General features: G+C 31.3%; 2 protein-coding genes across 7 annotated transcripts in view; one reads left to right on the top strand and one right to left on the bottom strand.

Moving 5' to 3' along the window:
* The window catches only part of LOC148623856 (uncharacterized), a 40,468-nt gene extending 36,605 nt beyond the window's left edge, over positions 1 to 3,863 (bottom strand). The window contains exons 1-2 of the mRNA XM_088566101.1: positions 3,773 to 3,863; positions 2,846 to 2,924 (exon numbers count right to left, since the gene is read on the bottom strand). The gene's annotated coding sequence lies outside the window, so the exon portion shown is untranslated. The remainder of the gene's footprint in view (positions 1 to 2,845; positions 2,925 to 3,772) is intronic.
* LOC148623855 (uncharacterized) overlaps positions 1 to 22,933 on the top strand; it is a 44,905-nt gene extending 21,972 nt beyond the window's left edge. For all 6 annotated transcript variants that reach the window (XM_088566095.1, XM_088566094.1, XM_088566097.1 and 3 more), the window contains 9 exons: positions 6,157 to 6,332; positions 12,129 to 12,273; positions 13,080 to 13,186; positions 13,541 to 13,682; positions 14,718 to 16,186; positions 16,453 to 16,561; positions 16,895 to 17,155; positions 17,725 to 17,805; positions 19,125 to 22,933. In XM_088566095.1, the coding sequence (XP_088422221.1) occupies positions 6,157 to 6,332; positions 12,129 to 12,273; positions 13,080 to 13,186; positions 13,541 to 13,682; positions 14,718 to 16,186; positions 16,453 to 16,561; positions 16,895 to 17,155; positions 17,725 to 17,805; positions 19,125 to 19,282 (2,648 nt within the window). In that variant the 3' untranslated portion in view covers positions 19,283 to 22,933. The remainder of the gene's footprint in view (positions 1 to 6,156; positions 6,333 to 12,128; positions 12,274 to 13,079; positions 13,187 to 13,540; positions 13,683 to 14,717; positions 16,187 to 16,452; positions 16,562 to 16,894; positions 17,156 to 17,724; positions 17,806 to 19,124) is intronic.
* Positions 22,934 to 24,807: the final 1,874 nt, after the last annotated feature.

Below are 24,807 nucleotides of genomic sequence, written 5' to 3'. Positions count from 1 at the left end.
CAACTTTCTAGGTGATAGAAGAGAATGTCTTTATGCAGCTTTCTGTAATGCAAAAATGTTATTATCTACTGTAAAATGGAGCTCAGGTTTGATTTTGATGGAATTTGCTTTTGCTGTTCAAGAGTTATTTTCTCTTGATTGTTAAAAAATAACACCATCCATTGTTAGTTCGCATATATAAAAAAATCTCATAAAGGCAATGAGTTCAAAGTCCGAAAGGGGACACTGTATTGCATCAGCAATACTGTCAGACTGCTTGTTGTTTTAATAACCATTACATGTAATTAACCATTATAGTCAACATTATTTTTGTACAGTCATTGTACTGTTTACATGTTGCATAAATGAAAACTGCTCCAGTTTAACTATTAACTTTGGTCAACTTTTTCTTGTACAAAGTGACCACTGGACTGTCAATCATAACCATTGGATTGTATCTATTTGTTAAAAAAATTAATGCATTTCATGCCTTTTACAAAACAGTAAAGGTATTGTTTCTCAGTGATGGTGATGAATGAAAAACTGTTGACTATGGCCTGCAACCTCATGCAACTATTCTTTTGTCATTTCTGTTAACTTTAATCAGTCTCTTTTACTCTTCCCTCAACAACTCAGCAACAACTCTAACCTTAAAACTTTATTCTTCAATTTTTTGGTAATCATTTTAAATAATTTTTAGCTATTTTGCCACTTCAATGCCAAAATAAATACTTAGCACATTTTAGTTTTTATGACTTATATAAAATCATAGAACAAAATCCCAGAAGCTAGTTATGAAATTATTTTGAAGTATGTCAAGGATTTTCACACAAAGAAAATCAAAGACTGAAATCTTCATAGTCGCTAATCCTCAAAAATTCTCTGCCCCTGATTTTGGCATACTTTCAACATCCGAAATGACACGAATGCAGTATGCTCTAAAAACAGATGACTTCTGCTACAATCTTGTTTTCCCTTGACATGATTGCATACTCTTTCGTAAACGTGATGACCCAAATGTTTTCAATCAAAACATCTGGTTACCCATAACCAGATTAAACAACTGGCATTGGCTATATATAGATATATGGGTCCTGATAATGTATATGATCTATATAGTCAGTTGTAACCAGCTCTGTTTTTGAATAGAAAACTGGGTAATGTTACATAAATTCAATGCTAACCAATTGATTTCTTTTTTTAATGCAAACTTTCTATTCTCATACAAGCAAAAAAACACATGTAGACATGTGTTTGATATATTTTCAAAGAGGTACAATTTAGCGATCTTTGGGTCGCTTATTGACCAGGGAACTGGATTAGGAACCAGATTAAACAACTTGCATTGAATATTCATAGATATTGGGGCCCTGCTAATGTATATGACCTATATAGTCTTGTAACAAGCCCCTGTGCCTGAATCGGTAATGTTCATTGCTAACCCATCATTTTCATGTAAACTTCCCGTTCTCATGCAAGCAAGAAACACATGTATAACACACGAGTATGATATTCAATAGGTACATTTTTATCTCGTATGAAGCTAGAACTAAGACGCTATGGCGGTAAACACAGCACACATTTGCAGCATAACATGGAGTATAATTATGTAATTATGCAAATCATATGCAAATATGAAGTACTGAAATTTTAAGTGCAAGAAGTCGCTAACAATATTAATGACTTCAAAATAATATAAGTTTTTACCCAAAACCATAATATTGCAATTAGAATTGAGTTTACATTTGACCGATAAAATCTTGACCAAATTTCTAATAGTACTGTAAACTAATCCATGGTGGAATTGGAAATAATGTTGTGTTTCATGAGAATGCTTTAAAAACTATTTGGAATAAAAGAAGCCGAGTCAGATTTCTTATAGATAACATAAAATCCTTAAAAATACTCTGTTCAGATTGCAGATTTAAAGATTTGGACATCAATACAAGTAAAGTACATACCATATAATTAAATCAGAAATCAAAATTCAATCATTAATGATAATCTGATTTTGGGGTTTTTCGGAGTCAACTATTCTAACATTTCCAATGTAAACATGTCTATTTTTTCTTGATGAAAAGTAAGGTGGTTGATGAATGTATTTTATTATTCTATTCTCCTTATATATTCAAGACATGGAGGAAATAACTAATGTTAAGTAAAATTTGGTGAATATTATTAGTAAGTCTTCACTGATTGGATACCTCTTATATAAAATCTGGATAAATATAAATCTGAAAGGAATGAAAAGGAGTAAACATTATTTTTTTAGTTTAATATTGGTCAAACTATATGATCTGTTTATAAACATTATTACATAACATGTTTTGTTCAGGAACTTCACTTGTACAACACATTTTTGCAGCACAATTTTTCTACAGCTTTATGATACGGAATGCTGGTTTTACCTGTTAGCTGAAACACAACTATAAAACCTATTGTATTTGTTAAGATGTTGTTACCACAACAAATTGACGGAACTTCTCTCGCGTCATTCAAATTAGTCGATTTTCAGATCCACTGATAACAGAAATGTGATTTCCTATTGAGTAAATAAAATGGATAGAAATTTTCAAGTTTAATGGCATTAATTTGTATGCCCAATTTCTACAACATGAAAAGTAACTTCACTGTATGTTTAACTTAACAATATTCCACCTTGAAATTGACTTTATGCATGAAAATTTGTGGTAATATTGAGCATGTTGGTAATTTTTCCCTGTTTTAATTGATTTGAACTTGAGAAGCTAGTTGTATATTTAGGTCTCACACAATAACTGATTTTAAATTCTGCCTTTATTTTTTTTCAGAATAATTTTTCAAAATTCGGTCATTGTGAAAAACATTGAAACATGTGATGTCTTACCTTGTCATTTGTCTTTCGGATTCGGGAGGGTTTTGTGGTTTATAGAATGACCTTTTTCATCTTCTTTGGAAAGTTATGTCTAGAAAAGTGTAATTTGAATTTTCAATATGGGGAAATGTTAAACCATTTTTATACTTGTGATTTGCACTGATTATGTCAAAGCCCATGCCCAAATGTTCTTACATATAAGTCGTAGGATTCAAATCAAAGTTATACATATCGTAATTACATTGCAAAGAAAACCTGAAGGTCTTTATTTCCTTGCTTTGTTAATCTCTGGTTTTAAGTTTGTCCCTAAACTAATAACTGATTATAGATAGAACCCTGTGGTATTGAAACAATGATTTAATTATTTCATTTTGAATACTACTTGTATCTTGTATAGGGTGTGGATGTCTTTCTTGATAACCAAAATATGACAACAATCACTTGAGATACATCTTGTTTCCTTCAAGAAAGAATTATATTTATGTTAACCTTGCTGATAAGTTGACAGTTCATTTTAGCTGAGAGAAACTGCATTTGTTGGGAATTGGAAAACGACAGATAAAAAACACAAAAATTGGTAATCACCTTTAACAATACTACTTTTACATCCATATTTTGTACAAAGCAGGTCATTTTCGTTTTCCTATCCATAAGGATTTGATAGGCGTTATCATAGAAACAAAACTTTCTGAAAGTAGGTTATGCTGTTTTGGGACATATATAAATAGTAAACTGACATAGATGTGTATAAATTGTGAAATATCTATTATATGTGTGTTCTTTTCTATGGTGGAACTTTAGATCTTAAAATTTGATGCACTCTGTTTTATATAATTTTGAATTAACATTATTAAATATGTATTGAATATTAAATCTAAAATCTATTATACAATAAGTCTGTGTTACCTGGCAGGATTTTGTACAGGTAACTTGTCTCACCTGCTGAGGAATTTCCAAAATTAAACATTTGCTTCAATTGTTCATTGTACAAAGCTTGTTCATACCTTGATAATGTAATAGTACTGGTCGATCTGACAGGTTTATCTCTGGGGATGACTTTAAAAGGTCACACTCCTTTATCACAAATATCCCCCCTTATATTCTGAGCAAACAGAGTTAGTAATACTAGGTGTTTTATCTCCATGCTATGGCATGTGCGTCATTAATGATTTTTTGTCAGAGAAGACTGTCTAGGCTTATAGTGCAGCACTACAGTGTAACAATTCTTTGTTACTCTATACAAGTTGAAGCTTTGCCAATAGAATGTATTCTTCTTCTATATTCTTCTGCTTTCCTTGATATTTGGTGTTGCAGAGTTCATCTAATCCTAAAGTTGCTTTTTAAACATGTAAAGTACAAACATCCTAGTAAAACTATCAAATTGTAGATTAAATATTAAAAAAACTATTATTTTTATACAAAGATGTTTTTACTTTTTTTCTCCATTTTTTATATAAAGCAAGAGTCCTTTATTTTGTAGGTTGTAAAGCAATGAAACAAAATAGTGCAATAAATAGACTGAAAAATGCTTCACTTTTCACACATGCAGATTAAAATTTTTTTTATATTATCTTACCACAGAAATATGATATGATATGAAAGGGTAAAATATCAAACCAGCAAATATGTCAATTTTGGTCATTTCGGTCCTGCTGAAAATGTTTTACCATAAGCGACCTAATCAAGAATTTGTGTTGGTCACATGACCAAACCAGAATAATTCAATCTTATAACAATCTCTGCCCAAATTAAACTACATAATGAGAGTAAAAAGTTCTTTTCTTGCTTGTAAGAAAGTGGATAAGGACTATGACATTTATATTATGAAACTAATAATGGTTACTAAGTTCAATCCATATCAGTAAACCATGATATTCCATGATTGTACTTAAGAACACAGGGTGTTGTATTCTTTACCTACATTGGTAAACTTGACTTAATTTTTTAGTATAGTTAATGCACTGAGATCAAATTCAGGGTGGTTGAAAAAGGACAATTATAATACAACAGGGTGGTCATAAATATTAATAGAACTGTATCCTTCTGTAATTATTTTATAGACACTGGTTTCTGTATACAACATATTTGTTATCCAATGTACTTAAAATGACCCAAACTAGAGGGTAAAAATACCAGGTGGACATTAAAATATAGTAAAAATATTGAATAATTGCATGTCTTGCATCATTGAAACTAAACTAATAGTGTTGTGGTTTTATTCTTTCTTTTTTTTTTTACTTCTTTCTACTTATATTGACTTACAATGAATATGGTTGACTAAGTTGCAATTTGGAAAGCCAGTCCTTTGTATCATAGAAGTAAAAGGTTGTATTATTATACCCTATTTTACATTATTTAACATTTATTGAAGACCATGTTTTCCATTAAATGGGCAGGAAAACCCTAAGAATAGTGTCATTTAAACTCACCTGACCAAAAGGCCATGTGAGTTTTTGTCATCACTTGGCATCTGTCTTAATTTTCTTACAAAATCTTCTCCTTTGAAACCACTCTGTGGATTTTTGCCAAATTTGGTAACTTACATCCTTAGGGGATCTACTTCAAAATATGTATTGATTATATGGATCCAGCTTTCAAGGCTGGCATTGCTATTTTTTTACCACATGTGTCAAGTCACCAATATCTACATATATCTCAAAAACTATAAGAGATATTGGAAAATAAGTGTTACCATGATTCTTCAACTTGAAGATCTCTACATAAGTGTGTATTGGATAAAAGCTGTGGGATGACTCATTGTTAGAGTAATTGCCCTTGAAAGGCAAAATATGATGGTTGTTTGTAGTTTTCGGCTAATATCTTGAAAACTATAATTGATAGAAAAAACTTTCAATTTGTGAAATGATTCTTATGATAAGACCTTCAAAAATCTCTTGGGCGAAAGTTTTTAGACAACTCCTTGCTAGAGTTATTGTTCTTGAAAAGCAAAATATGGTGGTTTTTGTAGTTCTCGGCCAATATCTTGAAAACAATAATGGATAGGAAAAAAACTTTCAATTTATGAAATTATCCTTATTATAAGGCCTACCACAGTTTTCATTGGGTCAAAATTGTTGGACGACTCTTTGTTAGAGCTATTGGCCTGGAAAGGGGAAAAAATAAGTTTTTTGCAGTTTTCTGCTAATATCTTGAAAACTATAAGATAGGAAAAAACTTTCCTGTGATGAAATGATCCTTTTAATTTGGCCTACAAAGTCTCCATTTGGTTAAAGTTGAACGATTTTTTTGTAAGAGTTATTTCCCTTAAAAAAGAATAAGGTTCCATTATTCCATACAATATACTACAATTTCTATGATTTCAGGTTCATGTGGTCTGTCAGGTAGCTTAGATGACGATGTGGGTTTCCCCGCTGATATTAAATTAGAATCAACCAACGACTGCATGCCAGAGGAGGACAAGGACTTCAAAGTCTGCGTAGTATGTGGAGAGAAAGCTAGTGGATTCTACTTCGGGGCTTTAGTGTGCTTGCCCTGCAAGGTGGGTTTATAAACTAGTTTGTAATGTGGTTTAAGGTCAGCATAAGACAGAATAAATAAATCAGAACATAAAAGTTGTCCACTATTCTGTTCCTTTTGTAGTCTATTTTAGTTTGTTCTATACTTACTTCACTACTTAGATATCTGTTATTTATCATGATTTATGTGTTCCTATTGAATCATTTAGATATGAACAGCAGAAAAATGGTATAAAAAATTTAATTGTTCTTAAGAGTCAGTACTCCATATATCTGACCATTTTGGTTTGATAAGAGTCACCAAGTGTAGTTTTTGAGTGGTTGTCAGTGTTCTAAATTCATATTTACATTCATACAGACAGTGTACAAATATTTGGATTGGAAGTGTAATCTATAAGGTTAATATATCATCTGTCTTCTTTGTAAACAATCGGAATTTGGCTTTTTCATCATGCATTTGCACATTTAGAGGTGTTTGCATGGTTTAAGATTGGTTTTGTGTTCTTGATAAAACTAATGCAAACCAAATACTCATGTTGCACACATGCAGAATTGGACACAAACACAAGCTTAAGTTTGAATCCTTACATGCTAACATGCGTCGTCTTTATTCCCTAGATATTGTTAGAGGTCTAAATCTCTGAAATGAAATGAACAGTATGGGGATTTTGTTTGGTCGTCATTTTGATGATTATTTGGTTGACAACACAAGGTAACTACTTCTCTGGGACATGAACACAATTATGACTTATCTGACCCAGCTTAAGTATACATTGAAGTATTAAAACATCTATGGAAGTTTGTAATATATCTTTAATTGATTAGGAGTAATTTTGAATTTTGAAGATGTTTAACATGGGACTTCAAAGGCTACATTCCAAAACATAATTATGTATGTTAACTGAGTATGCAGGTTAAGTTTATAGGTGTGTAGCCAGGTGTAGTTAAATTTAGCCAGAAACTTTTCCACATGGATTTCTCTCAAATAGAGATGTAATTTAAAAATGAATTTTGATAAATAAATGCAAAATCTTAAATTATTAAATTCGTTTATTGAAACCACAGTTTACATTTCATTTTGAGTGTTTACAAATAAATTACCATAACTACAATTTGAAGGCATATAGACTTTCAGCTCTTGTTTGGAATGCTGAAACATCACTATGTCTTAAGTATATGTTCAAGCTTTCTACTTTATGGAATTTGGAGTTCAAAAGTTCATGGCTCTAAATTCTAATGTATATAATGTGAAGTTATAAAGTATACTATTTAATTTTATGACAATGTAAAGATGTGTGGACAATCCATGCTGTGCTAATGAACTTTCTCATTTCATCATTACTAATTCATAATGAAAATTTATCATAGCTGATTCTTTATAAAATTTTCTTCTTTGTCATTTACAGTTTTTTGTTAAAACATCATTCGTGTCTTAAGTATCTGCTCAAAATTTCTATTTTATGGACATTGAGGTTCATGGCGCTGAATTTGTACATTAAAAATATGCTATTAACAAGGTATTGTTTGAATTTGCAATTATTTTGGAATTAAAAAAAATGACTAAAAATAAATTTGTAAAACTAACCCTTACTAAGGGAGTTAGTTATGCTGGCATGGCTAACGGACAGGGTTAGTAGGATAACAAAAGTCATGGAAACTTACTAAACCCCCCTTAGTCATGACGGCATGACAACCCACCTTAGTGGATGTAAGTTTTATAAATAATTTTTCCTACTTATTTTCTTAAATCCAAAATAATTCCAAATTCAAATAATACCTTGTTTATATAATATATGACAAAATACAGGTAGGTGGGTGGTCAGCATCTATCCTGCTGATATATCCTCTTATTTCATCATTAAAAAGTCTTGATCAGAAATTTCATGACTGATTCCTTTTCAAAATATTCTCTTTGACATTTAAGTAGTTTATACCTACTTGTGTATTACCTACAGTTAAAGAAGAAGTCACACAATTGAATCTGATTCAGCACCAGAAAACCTTGTCAGATAAGAAATGTTGCTGAAACACATACCAGAATAGTCAGTTTTCTAATTGATGAAAATTGTCATATTGTACATGATTCTAGAATTCTCAGGTTTCAAATTGTATAGGATTCTGGAATTCTCAGGTTTCTGATTGTACAGGTTTCTTGAGTTCTCTGACGTCAGAATGTACAATTGTACAGGATTTGGGATTTACAAGTGTCAGACTGTACAGGATTTGGGATTGACAAGTGTCAGACTGTACAGGATTTTGGATTGACAAGTGTCAGACTGTACAGAAGTTGGGATTGACAAGTGGCAGACTGTATGGGATTTGGGATTGACAAGTGGCAGACTGTACAGGATTTGGGATTGACAAGTGGCAGACTGTACAGGATTTGGGATTGACAAGTGTCAGACTGTACAGGATTTGGGATTGACAAGTGTCAGACTGTACAGGATTTGGGATTGACAAGTGGCAGACTGTACAGGATTTGGGATTGACAAGTGTCAGACTGTACAGGATTTGGGATTCAGAACTGTAAGGTTGTATAGGATTTTGGTTTAACTGTAATGGTATTTGGTATTGTTACAGTTACTTCATTATTCAGAGGCATGTAAGCAATTCATCAAAGGCATGTCTGAATACTTAAGATTTGGAGTGATAAAATTGATATATGCTGTATTTTTTGTATACAACTTTTCCATTTTTGTTTGATGACAGGGATTGTAGTCATTTGTACAGATCAAGTGGTTCAGAAGCATGTATTTGTACCACAACATTCACTTTCTTTGCAAATTTTTGTATAATTATTTTTTATATTATGTTGATGGTAGTTAATTTTAACTTTTCTTTGAAGAATCAGTATTTCAATGGAAGTTAAAGGTCTCATTTTAATTAATAAATGAATCAAATACTGTTATGCTGAAATTAGTGACGGATTATTATCCAGTCTTTCAAAGGGAAAGTGGTAACTAGAAATTGTCAGTATAGAGAGCAGTAACAGACTATTACTATTTATAACAAAGAAAAAAAAGGCCTATTCAGGAAAAGCCATGATAATTAGGATTCTTTCCAGAATTTGGATTTAGAATGTTTGGTGACAGTCAGACTGTAGAAGTAAGATGGTATGAGGGAATGGTCAGGGGAGTGCAGCTTAATCAACTTCAATAAGCTTTACAAATACTCATTTTAAATTTTACTGTTAATAATCCTTCCACAGTTATTGTATACATTAGTAATTGTATAGAAAATTATTTAAATTTAAAATTTGTCCTTGGTTGCAAGCAAGTTCATTCCTGCCTGAAAAATCAATATAGAAATTCATACTAGTTAACTATGGCACTTTTAAATTGAATATTTTATATGAAAGCTAACCTGAATAAGTTGATTAGTATTGAAACAAACATTGAAGAATTGGTTGGATATTCCCCATTCCATTCTAGCCAAGGATTTTAATCCTAGTGAAAATTTGTGACAGCTCACTCAATAACTCTGATATACATCAGATATTAAACAAAGTTTTAGATAAAAATTAATTTAATTTAGAAATAAAGTATAATTAATGCAAATAAATTAGCTGACATTGAGAGTTAAATCACATTTATGGTATGTGGTGGACAATGTTGGGCTTGTCTAATACACTCCTTTATAGTCTGTGTTATAAATCATGTTGTTCTGTTTCCATTGAAAATTTCTAGCATTATAGATTTTCAAAGGCCTGTCACTAAAGTACAAAATTAATTGAACACATAATATACATTCATTGCTGTATTTTAAAGCCAATTTCTAATGTTAGATCAAGGCTAGTGTTATCTTCCTTAGGGTTTGGGAGGTGCTCATAAAGTATTACATTATAGATATTTATTAAGATGGAGACAAAAAAGAAAAATACCTGTGTATACATTTTGTTCTTATTATTGTTTTGCCCTAACTAAAAAGACCAACACACTACCCTGATCTTAAATGAATTGATTTAGAACCAAAGGGTGCATTTTCATTGATTATAGCTTTATTTATGAAGTAATGTATTTATAATGCAACACTGAAATTTTTGTCTATTCCTTTTAACTGGTCATTTCAGGTGTTTTATCAATTTATTTTGGGTTGCTATATTTTACAACCATTTAACAGAAAAAAAGAGAAGAATACTTTAATGGGAGAAAAAATTTGTCAGGACAATAAAACCAAAATATATTTTAAAATATAAGACTGCTAAAAAAAATGTAGTTACAGAAAACTTAAGTTAACTAGATAAATTTTTATCTATTAATTAAAGTTGAATTTCAGGATAAACAACTGCACATATTATAATCATCTATTGATTATTTTACTGGCAAGATTTTTAAAACTTTATAAGGCAGTCAATATGATCACTAGATGGGTAGATATCAAACAAGTTCTCAATATAGTAACACATTGATATATAGCTGACTGCTGAAAAGGCTTTAGAAATTTACAGTAGCAGTCAATAAAGAACACATAGGGGTAGTTTTGTTAAATGTTATTTACATATATATGCCTCAGCAAATAACGTAATGTTGATTTTTTAGATATGTTATTTTGATTAGTAATGAAAACTTTTTCTCTTGCATTGATCCATGTTTTTGTATGTTTTGTTATAAAATCTCCCCTGGATTCGTGTCTGCTGATCAATATTTTCTTCCAAAATTAGTTAATCATATTTATTCTTAACCTATAAATAAATTGGTTCTCGAAATTCAAGCTATATTAATTTGAATAATAGATAAAAAAAATTGTTATAAGTTCAATCAATTTACTGTAGGTAAACCCTACTTGCACCAAAGAAGAATTATTTCAAAATTATTGTGTACATCAGCTATTTCAGTTTTGTCATTGAAGACCTAATTAAATGTGATTTTAGTTTTTTGGGGGGATATCAAGTAAAGTCCAATTAAAGTAGTGTTGACTATTAAATATTCTGTAAACAATAATAACACAACTTACAGTATAGGGAAAAAGGGGGTTGAAAACAAGTAAGTTTCCACATATGGAAAATTCATTAAAGAATAGGGGATAAAACTTAGAATCAGATTGGTTAAATGTGGGGGAAACATAGAATCAGATTGGTTTACTGTGGGGAATAGAAAATGGAACCGGATTGGTTTACTGTGGGGGATAAGACATGGAACCGGATTGGTTTACTGTGGGGGATAAAACATAGAAACAGATTGGTTTACTGTTGGGGATAAAACAGAAACAGATTTGTTGACTATGGGGGATAAAACATGGAACCGGATTGGTTTACTGTGGGGATTAAACATAGAAACAGATTTGTTTACTGTGGGGGATAAAATATGAATCGGATTGGTTTACTGTAGGGGATAAAGCATGAATCATATTGGTTTACTGTGTGGGGAATAAATCATGGAATCAGTTTGGTTTAATGTGTGAGTATGAAACATGGAATCAGATTGGTTTAATGTGTGGGGAATAAAACATGGAACCAAATTGGTTTACTGTGGGGAATAAAATATGGCATCAGATTGGTTTACTGTGTTTATTGTGGATTTTAAAAATGCATGTACATGTTGAGCTGTCATGTCATTTTTGCAAGGGTTTACTGTGTAAAGATAGAAATATTGCTTTCAGCACACTTGGTTTATAATTGGAGTAATACATTACGTTTTGTTCATAACTCTAAGGTTTTGTTAAACAGACATTTGTCTAACTTTGATCTGGGGCTCCTTTGTTGATAACAAAAAAATGCAAATTTTATGTGAAAGAATCCAATGCCTGACTTTCAAGTTATGGTCTTTGTTGTAACTTGGGTTTCCATTTAAATTTTTACATATCTTAATTTTTTTTTTCAGAGTTTTTATATAAGATGCACAAAAGATGGTGAACCAAATTTCACCTGTCAGTGTAGTGGAAACTGTGATATTGCCAAACAAGGCCGCATTCGTTGCCAGTATTGTCGGTACCAACGTTGCCTCATGGCAGGAATGTGCCGCAAAGGTTAGAAGCTTACTGGTATCTAAATTGATGTTTATAGCCAATACTTAATGTGATGATCATATTAGTTAATCTGCCTTTTTATGGTCTTATCTTTCAGAAACTTTATGCAATATCTAAGTTGATGTAATTTTCCATTGTGGTGGAGGATTTTTCCCAAAGCATATCAATTTTAACTCCACTAATACTTAAATTATAGAAAATCTTGACAGAAAATTTGTAGACTAAACTTTTAACATTCTTAGAAAGCTGTTTTTTCGCTGTTGACAAATTATACAACTGTAATTCATGTATCTAAGCATTTTAGATACAGTCTTAAATAACTCTATTTGATCTCAGTATTTAATTAAATTAAGAGCTCTGTTTATCATCAATCAATACATTTGTAATTAACAAACTACTTAAGGTATGGAGTTGAAAAATGAAATGTTTAAATACCCATGATTTATATGAATAATGTATTATTTTTTTTTTAGAAAAAAGTTATGACGCAGCGACTGGGATTGTTCTTTTAACAATTAACAATTGTTCTCCAAATTTCATTAATTTAAAAAAAGTTTCAACAAAATGACTGAAAAAAACATGTATGATACACATCTGGATAAAAAAATATTTTTCTTTTGAAAGCAATGAATGACAGTTTTTAGTTCAATAAGAAAGAATTGGATGATAATTGATGTTTCTGAAATGCAGAAATGAGCACTAATAGGACAAAGGACTCCCATTCTATTTCAGGCAAGCTAGGACACTGATTGATAAGAAAAAAATATGGGTAGATAAAGAATGTATATGATTTTTTTTTCTTTCAGAAAAGCCAGAAACAGTCCAGCCAGCAGAGGGTCAAGTACTATGTAAAGTTTGTGGTGATATAGCCAATGGAATTCATTTTGGAGTAAATACATGTGAAGGATGCAAGGTAGTTAACTCACCTTCAGCAACATACCATATATTAGAGTTTTCTTTGCTTTCTGCATGCTTGTAGTTAAGACACAGGGTTGAGAAGGCAAGGGGCCATGGGCCGTTTGCCCTTTTTGACTGGAAATTGCCCCTTCATCTATAAGAAATCTATATGGTTTCTTCACAAATGGCCTCTTCAGATCGTAAATATATTTGAAAAATCCTGAAAATTGTCCGTTCTGAAAATGTTCTTCCTAAGCACTGACATAATTCTCATATTTATGAACAGAGAAATGCAACTAAATTGAAATGTTCCTTTAAACTGAATATAACACTGTTTCAGGTTAATAATATCAATTTACAATTATTGTAGAAATTTTTTCGGAGAGGACTTGTGGAGAACCAGGGATATAATTGTAAAGCTGAAAAGAGTTGTCAAATCAATCCAAGGAATAGGAACAATTGTAGATATTGTCGCTATCAGAAATGTCTAAGTGCTGGCATGTCAAGAGAAGGTAGATAGTGTACAATGCTAAAATATTGTGCAATGAAGAAATTATATTCCAAATTGTCCTGTACCGGGTTAGTTCATGCTTTAGTCTGTTTACCAGTTAAAGCAGTAAAACATTATAGAAAAGAACAAGTTCTGGTAGAATACTGTTAAAATAACTTTACATTTGAACATTTGGAAAAGACCAAATGTAAACATGATTTGTTAATAGGCCTGATTAAGGTATAATAGTATACCACTATACATCTGTGTATTCCTTCTTCCAGACATTGTATATTTATTGGAAATGATATAAGGTGTTTTCATAACTTTTTAGTATAAGGTTTTTCTTCGTAAAAGGAAGTTTCTTTTCATTTTTGCTGAATTTTATATTTCCGTATAAACAAAATTTGGGGCAGGGGAGGTTATACATGGATCTCGTTATCTGTTTGTCTGTCAGTCTGCATATCTCCTTTGCATAACTCCTTGTTAATTGATCAGTAGATTTCGGTGAAATTTCTTAGAAAGTTAGTATTCCTGTTTGTTAACTTGCTCACAATATTTCTAGTTGGTTTAAAAGAAGTTTGAAGTTTGAAACTATGAAAAAGGGGAATGATTATATCATATGTTTAGCATGGGTGTTACTAGTATTTGAAGAACAAATATTCATGATGTTTATACTGCAAATTTTTTCTTTATGAGCAGTCAAAATGCACTGACCTTATATGTGCATGTGATATACAGTCACTTACTGAATATAACTTTCTATATTTATGTCAAGAACATTACATGTTTTTGACATTGAAAGATTGTTGCCAGTTTTGAATAAAAAAAACATTGTATTTCTAGCTTAAGACATTTTTTTTTAAATTTTGATTACAAATTTAGCTGAAACCTGTCAAAATGCTCAGCACAGCATGGTATTTTCCTGCAGTACTAAGTACATCAGTTTTATGTTAAGTCATTGCACTGTTATTGTGTATATACTACAATAAGTGTGCCCTAATTAATCTAATAATTACACAATAGCATGCTTTTAGTATAAAGTTTATTGTTTCAGCAATCAAAATGGGTCGTCCCAAGAAGTCTGATGGAGATTCTCCAACACAGTCCCCTTCACATTCACCATCATTTGCGGAGCGTCATACACCAGAACTTTCTCCTCAGGGGTCCCCAAGCTCCAATCACAGTTCATCTCAAATGTCTCCTGTTAATGAATCAATGTTCCAGAAATACATGATGACAAATCAGCCATTAAAGACAGAAACAACATGTCCACCACCAAGTTGTCAGGTCCAATCAGAGATGACTACCAGCAGACCAGTGCTGTCTGGTACCCCTTTTATGAATCTTAAATCTGAACCCACAGCTTACAACTGGGCAACATCATCTGCTACTGCTAGCTGGCCCGCAACAAGCAGTATTATGTCATCTCATGGTAATTCAGTACCATCAGTCACAGCACAACAAACAGAGAATCCAATCATGATTGAAGAGGAAATGGATGACATTTTAAACTTCATTCATATTGACCAGGCAAGTCGACCACAAAATACATACAGTGACAACAGTTGTTTATATCAGACCACACAGTGTAGCATGAGTACTGGTTCCATTCAGACATCACAGTGTGGTATGACTGACAATCTACATCAGACACCACAATGTAACATGGTAAGCAACCCACTGATTGTCAACACAGGTGACAATTTTCAACAGAACTCGGACCATTACCAACACAGTCCAGGTCCACATTCCCCATACCAGCAGTATCAACATAGTGATCATGGATCATATTATTCAAATTCTCATAGTCCACAGTATCCAAGTTCCCACAGTCCACAGTATTACCCTGCCACTAATTCACCTCAAGCTGATTGTCATAGCCCACAAAGCTACAACACCCCAAACAGCCCACAGAGTGGCTACCAAGCACCAACAGCCGGTTTTTCCGGTCACAATGGGTATACCATGTCTCCTAATGGAACAACCCAAGAACACTTTGACTCCCAGAAATCAATGCAGGGGGAACAATCAAGTATTTACAGCTGTGATATCCAGAATCATGTCAATCAGTTATTCATTAAATGTAATGGTACCATTAATGACAGCAGTTTCCAAAGTCAAACATCACAATACCTGACAAGGGACCAGTTGGTAAATGAAGTAATATCCTTGTCATTAAATAAGAACTCCTTTGGATCTAATTTCTGTCTTAACAGTAGTGATGATAGCCATGATTCCACTGACTTTACATCAAACAAGAGAAAGATTTACGACCAATGTTACAGCCAGCCAGCTGGTTATACTGGAAACCCATATAATGCCCAATCTGGAGACCTTGTTTGTGAAAAGTACAGTTTAAGATCAACACAAAATTACTGGAAACAGCAGTTCCCATTTGATCCTATGTCTAGACTAACAGAAGATAATAGAATGGTAATCAAGCATATTGTCTCTGCCTACTCTGAACTGAGAGATCTACTAGATGAATCTAAAGTCCAAATGAACAACTGGAATATGAATAAGGTACCCAACTCCATTATGAATAAGATTCCTTACTCAGTAATTAATATTAAAATAATACTTGGGTTTGGAGATAAACTGTGATATATAACACATATCAATATGTGATGCATAAATTCTACTTAACATTTTTGTAAATCATATGTTTTTAAATTGCAATTGTTGTGTGGAAGTCAACATAGTTTTGTTTTGTATTTTCTCTTAATTTGTATGTAAAGGGGAATAACTCATTTTCCATAGAGTTGAACTATTATTATCTTTTAATTAAGGATGAGCATTGGCCAAGAATGGGCAAAGAACAAGCACATTGGACACACGTACAGGAAAGAATCATTAGAAACAACAAGGCCTTTGTTGAATTCTTTTCTAAAATACCAGGTATAAAATTTGGACTGGACATTCTTTTTTTCTTTTTCAATTTCTGTTGTTAAAATTTAGATGGAATTAGAAGTGCCAGCCATGGATGTGCAAGCAATTTGAGATATACAAAAGAAGTCAAGATACATGTTCTGATTTTTAAATGTATAATTTATTGTTTGTATTTTATTTTATATTAGTTTTGGACAAATGATGGCTGAAATTATGTTCTATAAATCTTATTCACATGTTTTAGAATGAGATGAAACCTTAAAATTATTCTTCCAAATTATTCTTTTTTTTCTCTTTACTCTGTTTTAGTTTTTTTTCCATTTTTTCCAATGTTTTTTAAAGGATTTTCCAACCTAGACCTTTCGGACCGACAAGACATGTGTCAACTTGCCTGTTTCCAAGCAGCTCTCATCCTTTTCTCGACTGAATGGTATGACCCAGAGTTGAAAAAGTTCAAATATTTTTGGAATTGGACCTTGAGCCCTGAGAATCCATTGTACCTGTTTAAACTACACTTACTGCAGGCTGGTGATGTCATCAACAAATTGAGACTGTCGCCTATAGAGACTACATTCACTTTGGCAATTATGGCTGCTAGTGCAGGTAATTTAATACCTAATTATTATAGATTGTACAAATTGATCATCCTATTAGTCTGTAACACTTTACATTAGCTTATTGTCCATAACATTTTTTGAGATTAAGAGGGGACAAGAAACTGTGAAACTAAAGTTTCATATTTGCAGATTTAGTCCTATAATGTATGAATAATTGTGATTTTAATTAGTTTTTTTACCACTATCATTTTATGTCAATGTCCCATTAAGCATTTAATCATAATTTTAATTTATAGCTGTATCAAGCTAAAATGTTATGTTCCTACCTCCCCCAATTATTCAGGATTCAAACTATCCGATCGTATCAAGTTTCACCAGTTGGAGCATTTGATTTGATTTTGTATGTTGATTTGAAATAAGGAATCTAGTGTCAGCAACAGGATATCAATTTTTTCTGCACAGTTAATACATAAATTTCTTATCATGAGAGGATATTAAGCTATACAAAATGAGTAGTTTGGTAAGTATGTACCAACAAAAGGCCTATTCATGCATTAAAACAGAATAAAGCAATATAAATTCATACTGAAGATGGTAGATGACTGTTTCCTTCAGATTTGATGTACATGAAAGATCCTGATTCCATCGAAACAGTCCGAAGACAGATGATTTTCTTGCTTCAACAACACCTAGCAGGTATATCATAGTTATGTTACCTATAAAAACTTTCAATGTTAGAGATGTTATTTGTCATTACACTTTGAACTCCCAAAACAATAGAAATGGACTTTATTATAAGGGTTAATACATGAAGGTTTGTTTCCTTCTAAACAAAGGTTACTACACAGCATTGATTTGATACTCTATCCCATGAAAAAACTGAATACATGTATAATCAAATGAAATTAGTCTGAAGATGTTTCATAGTAGTTAAAAAATATCTCAAGTTCCATCTTCTGGAAGTATTTGTTTATAACATATAATCCTAGTATTTCTACATTAAACATTTAACATACATTTTTCTAGAAAATATACATACTTTTTCTTGAGTTTTTTTTGTACAAGGATATTGCTAGTTCTATATTATAATGGCAATGTAACCTGACATTGTCAATGGTTTAGGTGTGCTTCTGTCAGTTATAAAAATAGATACTAGTACTTTTTAAGAATAAATATAAATTGTTTCCTAACTATTTCATCAAATTTATAAAATGATAAAAGAGGACCAATAGATTTAATTCTTCTACAAACTGTACACTCTTAAAATTTTGTTTGCTATCCAGTACTCTATTTTTTTAAGGTAGATCATACCTAATTCTTTTAGTAGACAGATATTCCTAAGATTCCCAAAGATGACCTTAAATGAACATATTGTAAAATTTTAAGATAAAAAACGTAGGTTACCAAACTTAATTTAAAGATAATTGAGCCTAAATATAGGTGATTTTTAAGACACTTTATATAGATTCTGTTGTGAATTTTCACTGTTTCACTTTCTATTAATAACCGGTATATAAAATTTCTTAAAAATCTGTATAAATGACACTTATCTGGCATTATTTCAAATTTCACAAAGAAATTTTGGGGTCACTGAACTTTTTTTCTTGTAATATTTAAAAATATAAAATTCCCATTACTGGTACATTTCTATGGAACATTTTCTCATTAATTATCTCACCCTTGAGGGTTTTAAAATTGATATTTGTAATTTTACTACATGTAGGTTTATGCAAAAAATATTTTAATTTTAAATAATTTAAAGACATTTTTACATCATTTCAAACACTATTTCCTCATTGAAAATACATACTCCTTTATGATTTTGTAGATGACAGAAAAAAATGCTCCGTGTAATAGGTATGATCTACCTTAACATTTTATATCTTATAAAAAGTAAATTTTCATCAAAAGTGACCTTATATGTATATGAAAAGAAAGCTACATTAGCCTTTTTTAAGAACAAGCATGACAACACATTATTTCTGTATGTATGACTTTAATTTTCTATTCACCAGAACAAGGTGTCAACCCAAATGAGAGACTTGCAGCAATCTTTGATATCCTGCCAATGACAAGACACATTAGTATGTGGCACAAACAGCTGATGAAAGGAATGAGAGTTAACATTGATCTGGGAACAGTCTCCAAGCTAGTGGAGGGCATTTCTATATAAGACTTGTAGAAATTTGGTGACTTGAAAAGAGTCAATAATTCTATTAAAAAAAGATCAGAGTTTTAGATACATTAGATACATGAAGTAACAAAAAACAAATACTGTATGATTTCCTAAGCAAGAAACTTGTTTAACAGACTTGGGATGAACAGGGAATGTTTCCCTAATTCTCATTTGTTTTCTCTGCTTTACCATATAGGTGTATGGTGATGATAAATGGCTCATGTGCAATTTATGAAGCAAGGGGCACAACATCTTAGTTTATTTTGAGAAGAATATAATCATTGTTTATTTTTTCACTAAACTGCCGTGCGATTCATTATAAATCATATAATTCAACGAATATTTTTATATTATGACAAAGCTCAGTTTTTGAGTTTATTAGAGTATATTGTTTATCTTTAAAGTGACCTTTGCATTTAATGCTATGAATTTTATTTTTATTGAAGACTTCACTACTGTTTTTGCAGTGAAGTAAAATTATTTATTCACTGACAAATCTTTGTTTTTAACAAAGAGACTTTGATAATATATTTTATATTTATTGCACAATTTGTTATCTATACCAATGTTTTTAATGTTTGTTAAAAAGAGAGACTATTATTTATGAAAAATATGGGATGGGGTATGTGGAAAATGGGAATGAATTTTCTCAATTTGTTAAAGTATTGTTTTCTTTTTATTTTTTGTTCTTTGTTTGATTTTTTTTTCATTTTTTTTTTTTTATGGAAAAATGATGTTTGTTACTGAAAATGAAATTTTATAGCTTTTGTCTCTCAGTTATGAAGCTGATGAGGTTTAGTGTAAATCTTTGTTGTGATTTTTGTTTTAATGACTTAATGTTGTATAAGGAAGATAAGTGGTACATAATTCAAAAAGCCAAAAAATGACATGCAACATCAGAACTATGATCTCAAGTAATAATACAAGATATTTATGCATGTATTAGGCTTTGTTTTAGATAGAAATAATCGTATTGTTGGAGTAGAAAACTGGTAATTTTCTTAATGAAAGATCGATAAAATTGCAGATAGGCTGTTTATAAAGATTAGGTAATATTCAGTTTTTCCATTTTAAATTGTCTTAACACATGTCAGTCAGCTTGAACCAATACATAATACCAGTACAAGTACCACGATGTTTATGTCGCCCTAAACATTTGATGGAAGATTACCAGTACATGCAGTGTACAATGATGTCTATGTCATCTTTAACATCGAATGTAAAATTCAACCAGTCAGTTCATTGTAGAAAAGAACTAAAAATAAAGTGTACATTCCATGACTTACAATTGTCACATTATGTGTCATCAATATTTACATATTTGTCCATGGTTGTCTTCTCTACGTAGAATTGGCTGGCTTTTAGTGATATAGAAATTTAATCAACTTTTTTTCATTGATCTCTATATGTAAATGCTTTAGGCTAGGTGATTCGCTTTGTTTTCAAAGAGTTGGTGAAATAAGTTGAGTTAATTTCTTTATTGATTTTTAATGTATGGAAATTTGTTCTCTTCATGATTTTGTTTTAATATTATCAAATCTTTCTTTATAATGTCTGATAAAAAGAAATTATTTTTGATTATATGTATATGTTAACTTTTCATGTACTTTTGTTTTGAAAGTCTTTGCTACTTATTGGAAAGTAGAAATTCAGAAAATTATAGTTCCTCAATCCTTAATGTAAGTGAAAATATTTGGGAAATGGAATGTTCCAAATATTAACAATGATTATATGATCAATAGAATCATGTTTTAGAACTAATTTGCATGCAGTATTGTTTTATTATTGCTCATTAAATATATCATAAAACATTATTACCGTCCAATTGTTAACTCAGGACTCACGTTAAAGTGCTAATTTAGTATAGAAAATGTGTTTAACATTATATTTGGCCACATTTTGTGTTGAAATTCAGTCATTTCTTAGGCAATTCTTTTATATCAAAGTAAAGTTTTTTAAACAGTCTTGTTCTCTGAGAAACTTTTTATCATATCTGCTATTTGTTTTTCACTTCAGGGACTTATTATCTCCCCTGCTTTTGAAATTATTTTAAAATTTCTCTTATATTTATATTTTTACATAAAATTGCTCAATAATGTAAAACATATCCATGTTTTAGATCATTTTTCTTTTGTACTTTAATCATTCCAATGAATTTTCCTTTTTATTTTCTGTTGATTATATAATGTTAGAGTCTTGACAATGTTCAGTGCCTGTTTAAACTTCCAAAAATAGGCATTATGTAATGTAACATTATATACAGTATTATAATGGTATGTATAGAGATTTCATCCAGTCTTGTGTAGTTGTGTGCCTTCATTTATGCTTCATTTTGTTATATGCAGAGATATATGTAGATGTTATAGGATACTCCACTGTTTGTATCAGTCATGTATAATGAATTATTGTATAAATATGTGTGCTACTTACCCATTCATTAGAGTTGTGATTTCGTTGTCATTCCATGCAAATTCTTTAAAATTTTTTCTTTTTATTTCTATTAAGTTAGGAATGTTGTTCTTTTGTAAGTCCTAATTTTGGGCCCTAGATTTTCTTTCAACAACAGTTGTCAGTACTGATTTATGAATACTGGGAAGTTCGTGTTTTGAAATTTTTGTTTACTTGATATCAATAATAGATTTCTTATTTAGTCAATGAATTTGTTTAGTAGCTTTTGAATAAGGAATGGCATTAAAGGAACAGCTGTTAGGTAAAGATACATTTGTGGACATTTTGCTAAATAGAGCAGTATATTTGAATGGCTTGTCATATTTTTATCAGTTTTTTAAGAATTCATCTGTAAATATCTCCACTTTCCATGATGTAACAGGGAGCTTGATGCTAATATACATGCCCCTTGGCTGTATGTATTGAACTCTAGAAAAATTCTGAACTTTATGACAAAATTCTTACCTGTATTAAATATTTATTTAAGTAAATGAGATCATCTGGTTCATATTTCTCTAAGTATTCATTGTAAGAGTTCAAAACATACAAATTTTTATCAAAGTATATACATTGTATGTATTTCATTGTAAATGCCATTTTCAGACACAGTGGGAATGATAACCCTCTACACAGATATAGGCTCTCTCATATTCAGCAATTCCATCCAATGTTTTTATGTTGCTCACTTTTTTCACTATAAACAGTAAATGATTGCTGATTTACATGCAATGAAAGCTAGCCAGCAAGCATGTCAATATGAAGTGTCTATCAAGACTTTTTGCTCATTAGGTTGGTAACTACTTTTGTTAATTTTAAAACAATAATGAGTGAAATATTTGGCTGAAAAGATTTATGAAATTTTTTTAGATATTATAATATAAACAATCTTTTTCCTTTTATGATAGATTTTCAAATGATTTATTCCTAATAATAGGAAAAATGTATTTAGGAAAGCTGAAATTATTCAAATAGATGTAAATTGTACACTTGGGGCAGATTTGTTTTCTGCTTAAAAATTTATTTCCTTTCTTAATTTTCTTCCTCTGTCTCAAAAATGGTTTGTTTTAAGCTATTACAGTATGGCTTTCTGTAGTCGTTGTAAAATTAGAAACTTTTTTTTGCCTAACCTGAATAGCCTTGATGATGTGATTGGTAGATGATACACTAAGTTTGTTGTAATACAGTTCTATAGGCAAATAATCTTGTTGTTTTATATTGAACTCTTTTTATAGAGTAACATCTTACTTGACCTTTGTCCAGTTTTATGGTTATTTTTCTGTGAAAGGATGGATATGTAGTAACAGCATCACTGGCCTTTGTGTCTTCTACCTGTAGGCAGTAACAACATCACTGGTCCTTGTGTCTTCTACCTATAGACAGTAACACCATCACTGGCCTTTGTGTCTTCTACCTGTAGGCAGTAACAACATCACTGGTCCTTGTGTCTTCTACCTATAGACAGTAACACCATCACTGGCCTTTGTGTCTTCTACCTGTAGGCAGTAACAACATCACTGGTCCTTGTGTCTTCTACCTATAGACAGTAACACCATCACTGGCCTTTGTGTCTTCTACCTATAGACAGTAACAGCATCACTGGTCCTTGTGTCTTCTACCCATAGACAGTAACATCTTACTTGACCTTTGTCCAGTTTTATGGTTATTTTTCTGTGAAAGGATGGATATGTAGTAACAGCATCACTGGCCTTTGTGTCTTCTACCTATAGACAGTAACAGCATCACTGGTCGTTGTGTCTTCTATATATAGACAGTAACAGCATCATTGGTCCTTGTGTTTTCTACCTACAAGACAGACGCTTAAAGCTTTTGCTTTGCCTGTTCATTTTATGATGCTGTTCTAGAGACACATTATCAGATAATGAAAATAGTCCAGTTTTGACTAATGTTTCATAAACAAAACATAAGAAAATGCCTCAATAGAAATACATGAATACAAGAGTAGAAGAATAAAACTATTAACTTTTTTTTGTTTTGCACATGTACTGTAAGCTCTGTCTTGTCTCCTAATCAACCTTATTATTGTACAGGAGCAGATTTATATGGAGCAGATACAGTGTAAGCCCCACTATGATTGGGAAAAAAAATTGTTGGCATGAAATCTTGATTTTTCACAAATACTTCCCCAAAAAATGTTCTTTGTCTCAATTGCCTATTTACACCCCAACTGGATCCTGGATTCACCCCCATTCCTGTTAACCCTTCCAAATTAGGGGAAGACTCCCACAAAATCAATGAAAAATTTAGGATATCCTACATAGAAATGTAAGATTTGATTGAGGTTTTTGGTTTTAAATTACCATATTTTCTGTGAAAATACTTAATAATTGAATTTTACATCAAAAATTTGATTTTACGTAAAAATCTCCTACATAGGTCAGTGTCAATGGGGGAGAAAAGCCCACATGAATAGTTCAAAAGATAAACAGTTATACACCCCTGATGGATGTCTCTAGATGTAAGTAGGTACAGTGTGGCAGGTACACACACTTTTTATACAACCTCAAAAAATTTGTGGTCGTATGATGGAATGATGTTGTTGGTATCATTTTCTGTGTCGCCATTGTCTGAAGGCTCATTGATTTATGTGATAGCATGAATATCAGTTGGTTGATCTTTATAAATTTTAGAATGAGAATCCAAACCACAAAAGAAAGGTTAGTTTTTATTTTGGGGGTTGGGGTTCCATCTGATTTTTGAGTAAGGGGCCAATAAAAAGCATTTCATATGATGTAATATATATCTATGATATTGTCCAACAATATTCTATACCACAACGATCATGCTGGGATTATTCTGAGGCTATGACTTCAGCCAATTAGAAATGAGGGGCCGGAAATAAGTGATGACTATTGTCCTTCTATTGGCCAGCATATCAATATGAATTGAGTTTACCTGTAATACTGGGGAACATCTGGAAACATTATCCAGACTTAGTTCATTGTCATCCTCTCTGCAGAACTGATAAAATTAAAACAGCAAAAGTCACAAAAAATACATAAAATGCATACAACATATCTAGGAGATGCTATGCCTTAAAATTCTTCTAGATATAC

Source organism: Perna viridis, chromosome 2, assembly GCF_037379345.1.
Source record: "Perna viridis isolate PV_CMFRI_1.1 ecotype Kerala chromosome 2, ASM3737934v1, whole genome shotgun sequence".
Lineage (NCBI taxonomy): Eukaryota > Metazoa > Mollusca > Bivalvia > Mytilida > Mytilidae > Perna > Perna viridis.
Note: the sequence above shows the minus strand (reverse complement) of the source record. Positions and strands in the feature narration are given on the sequence as shown.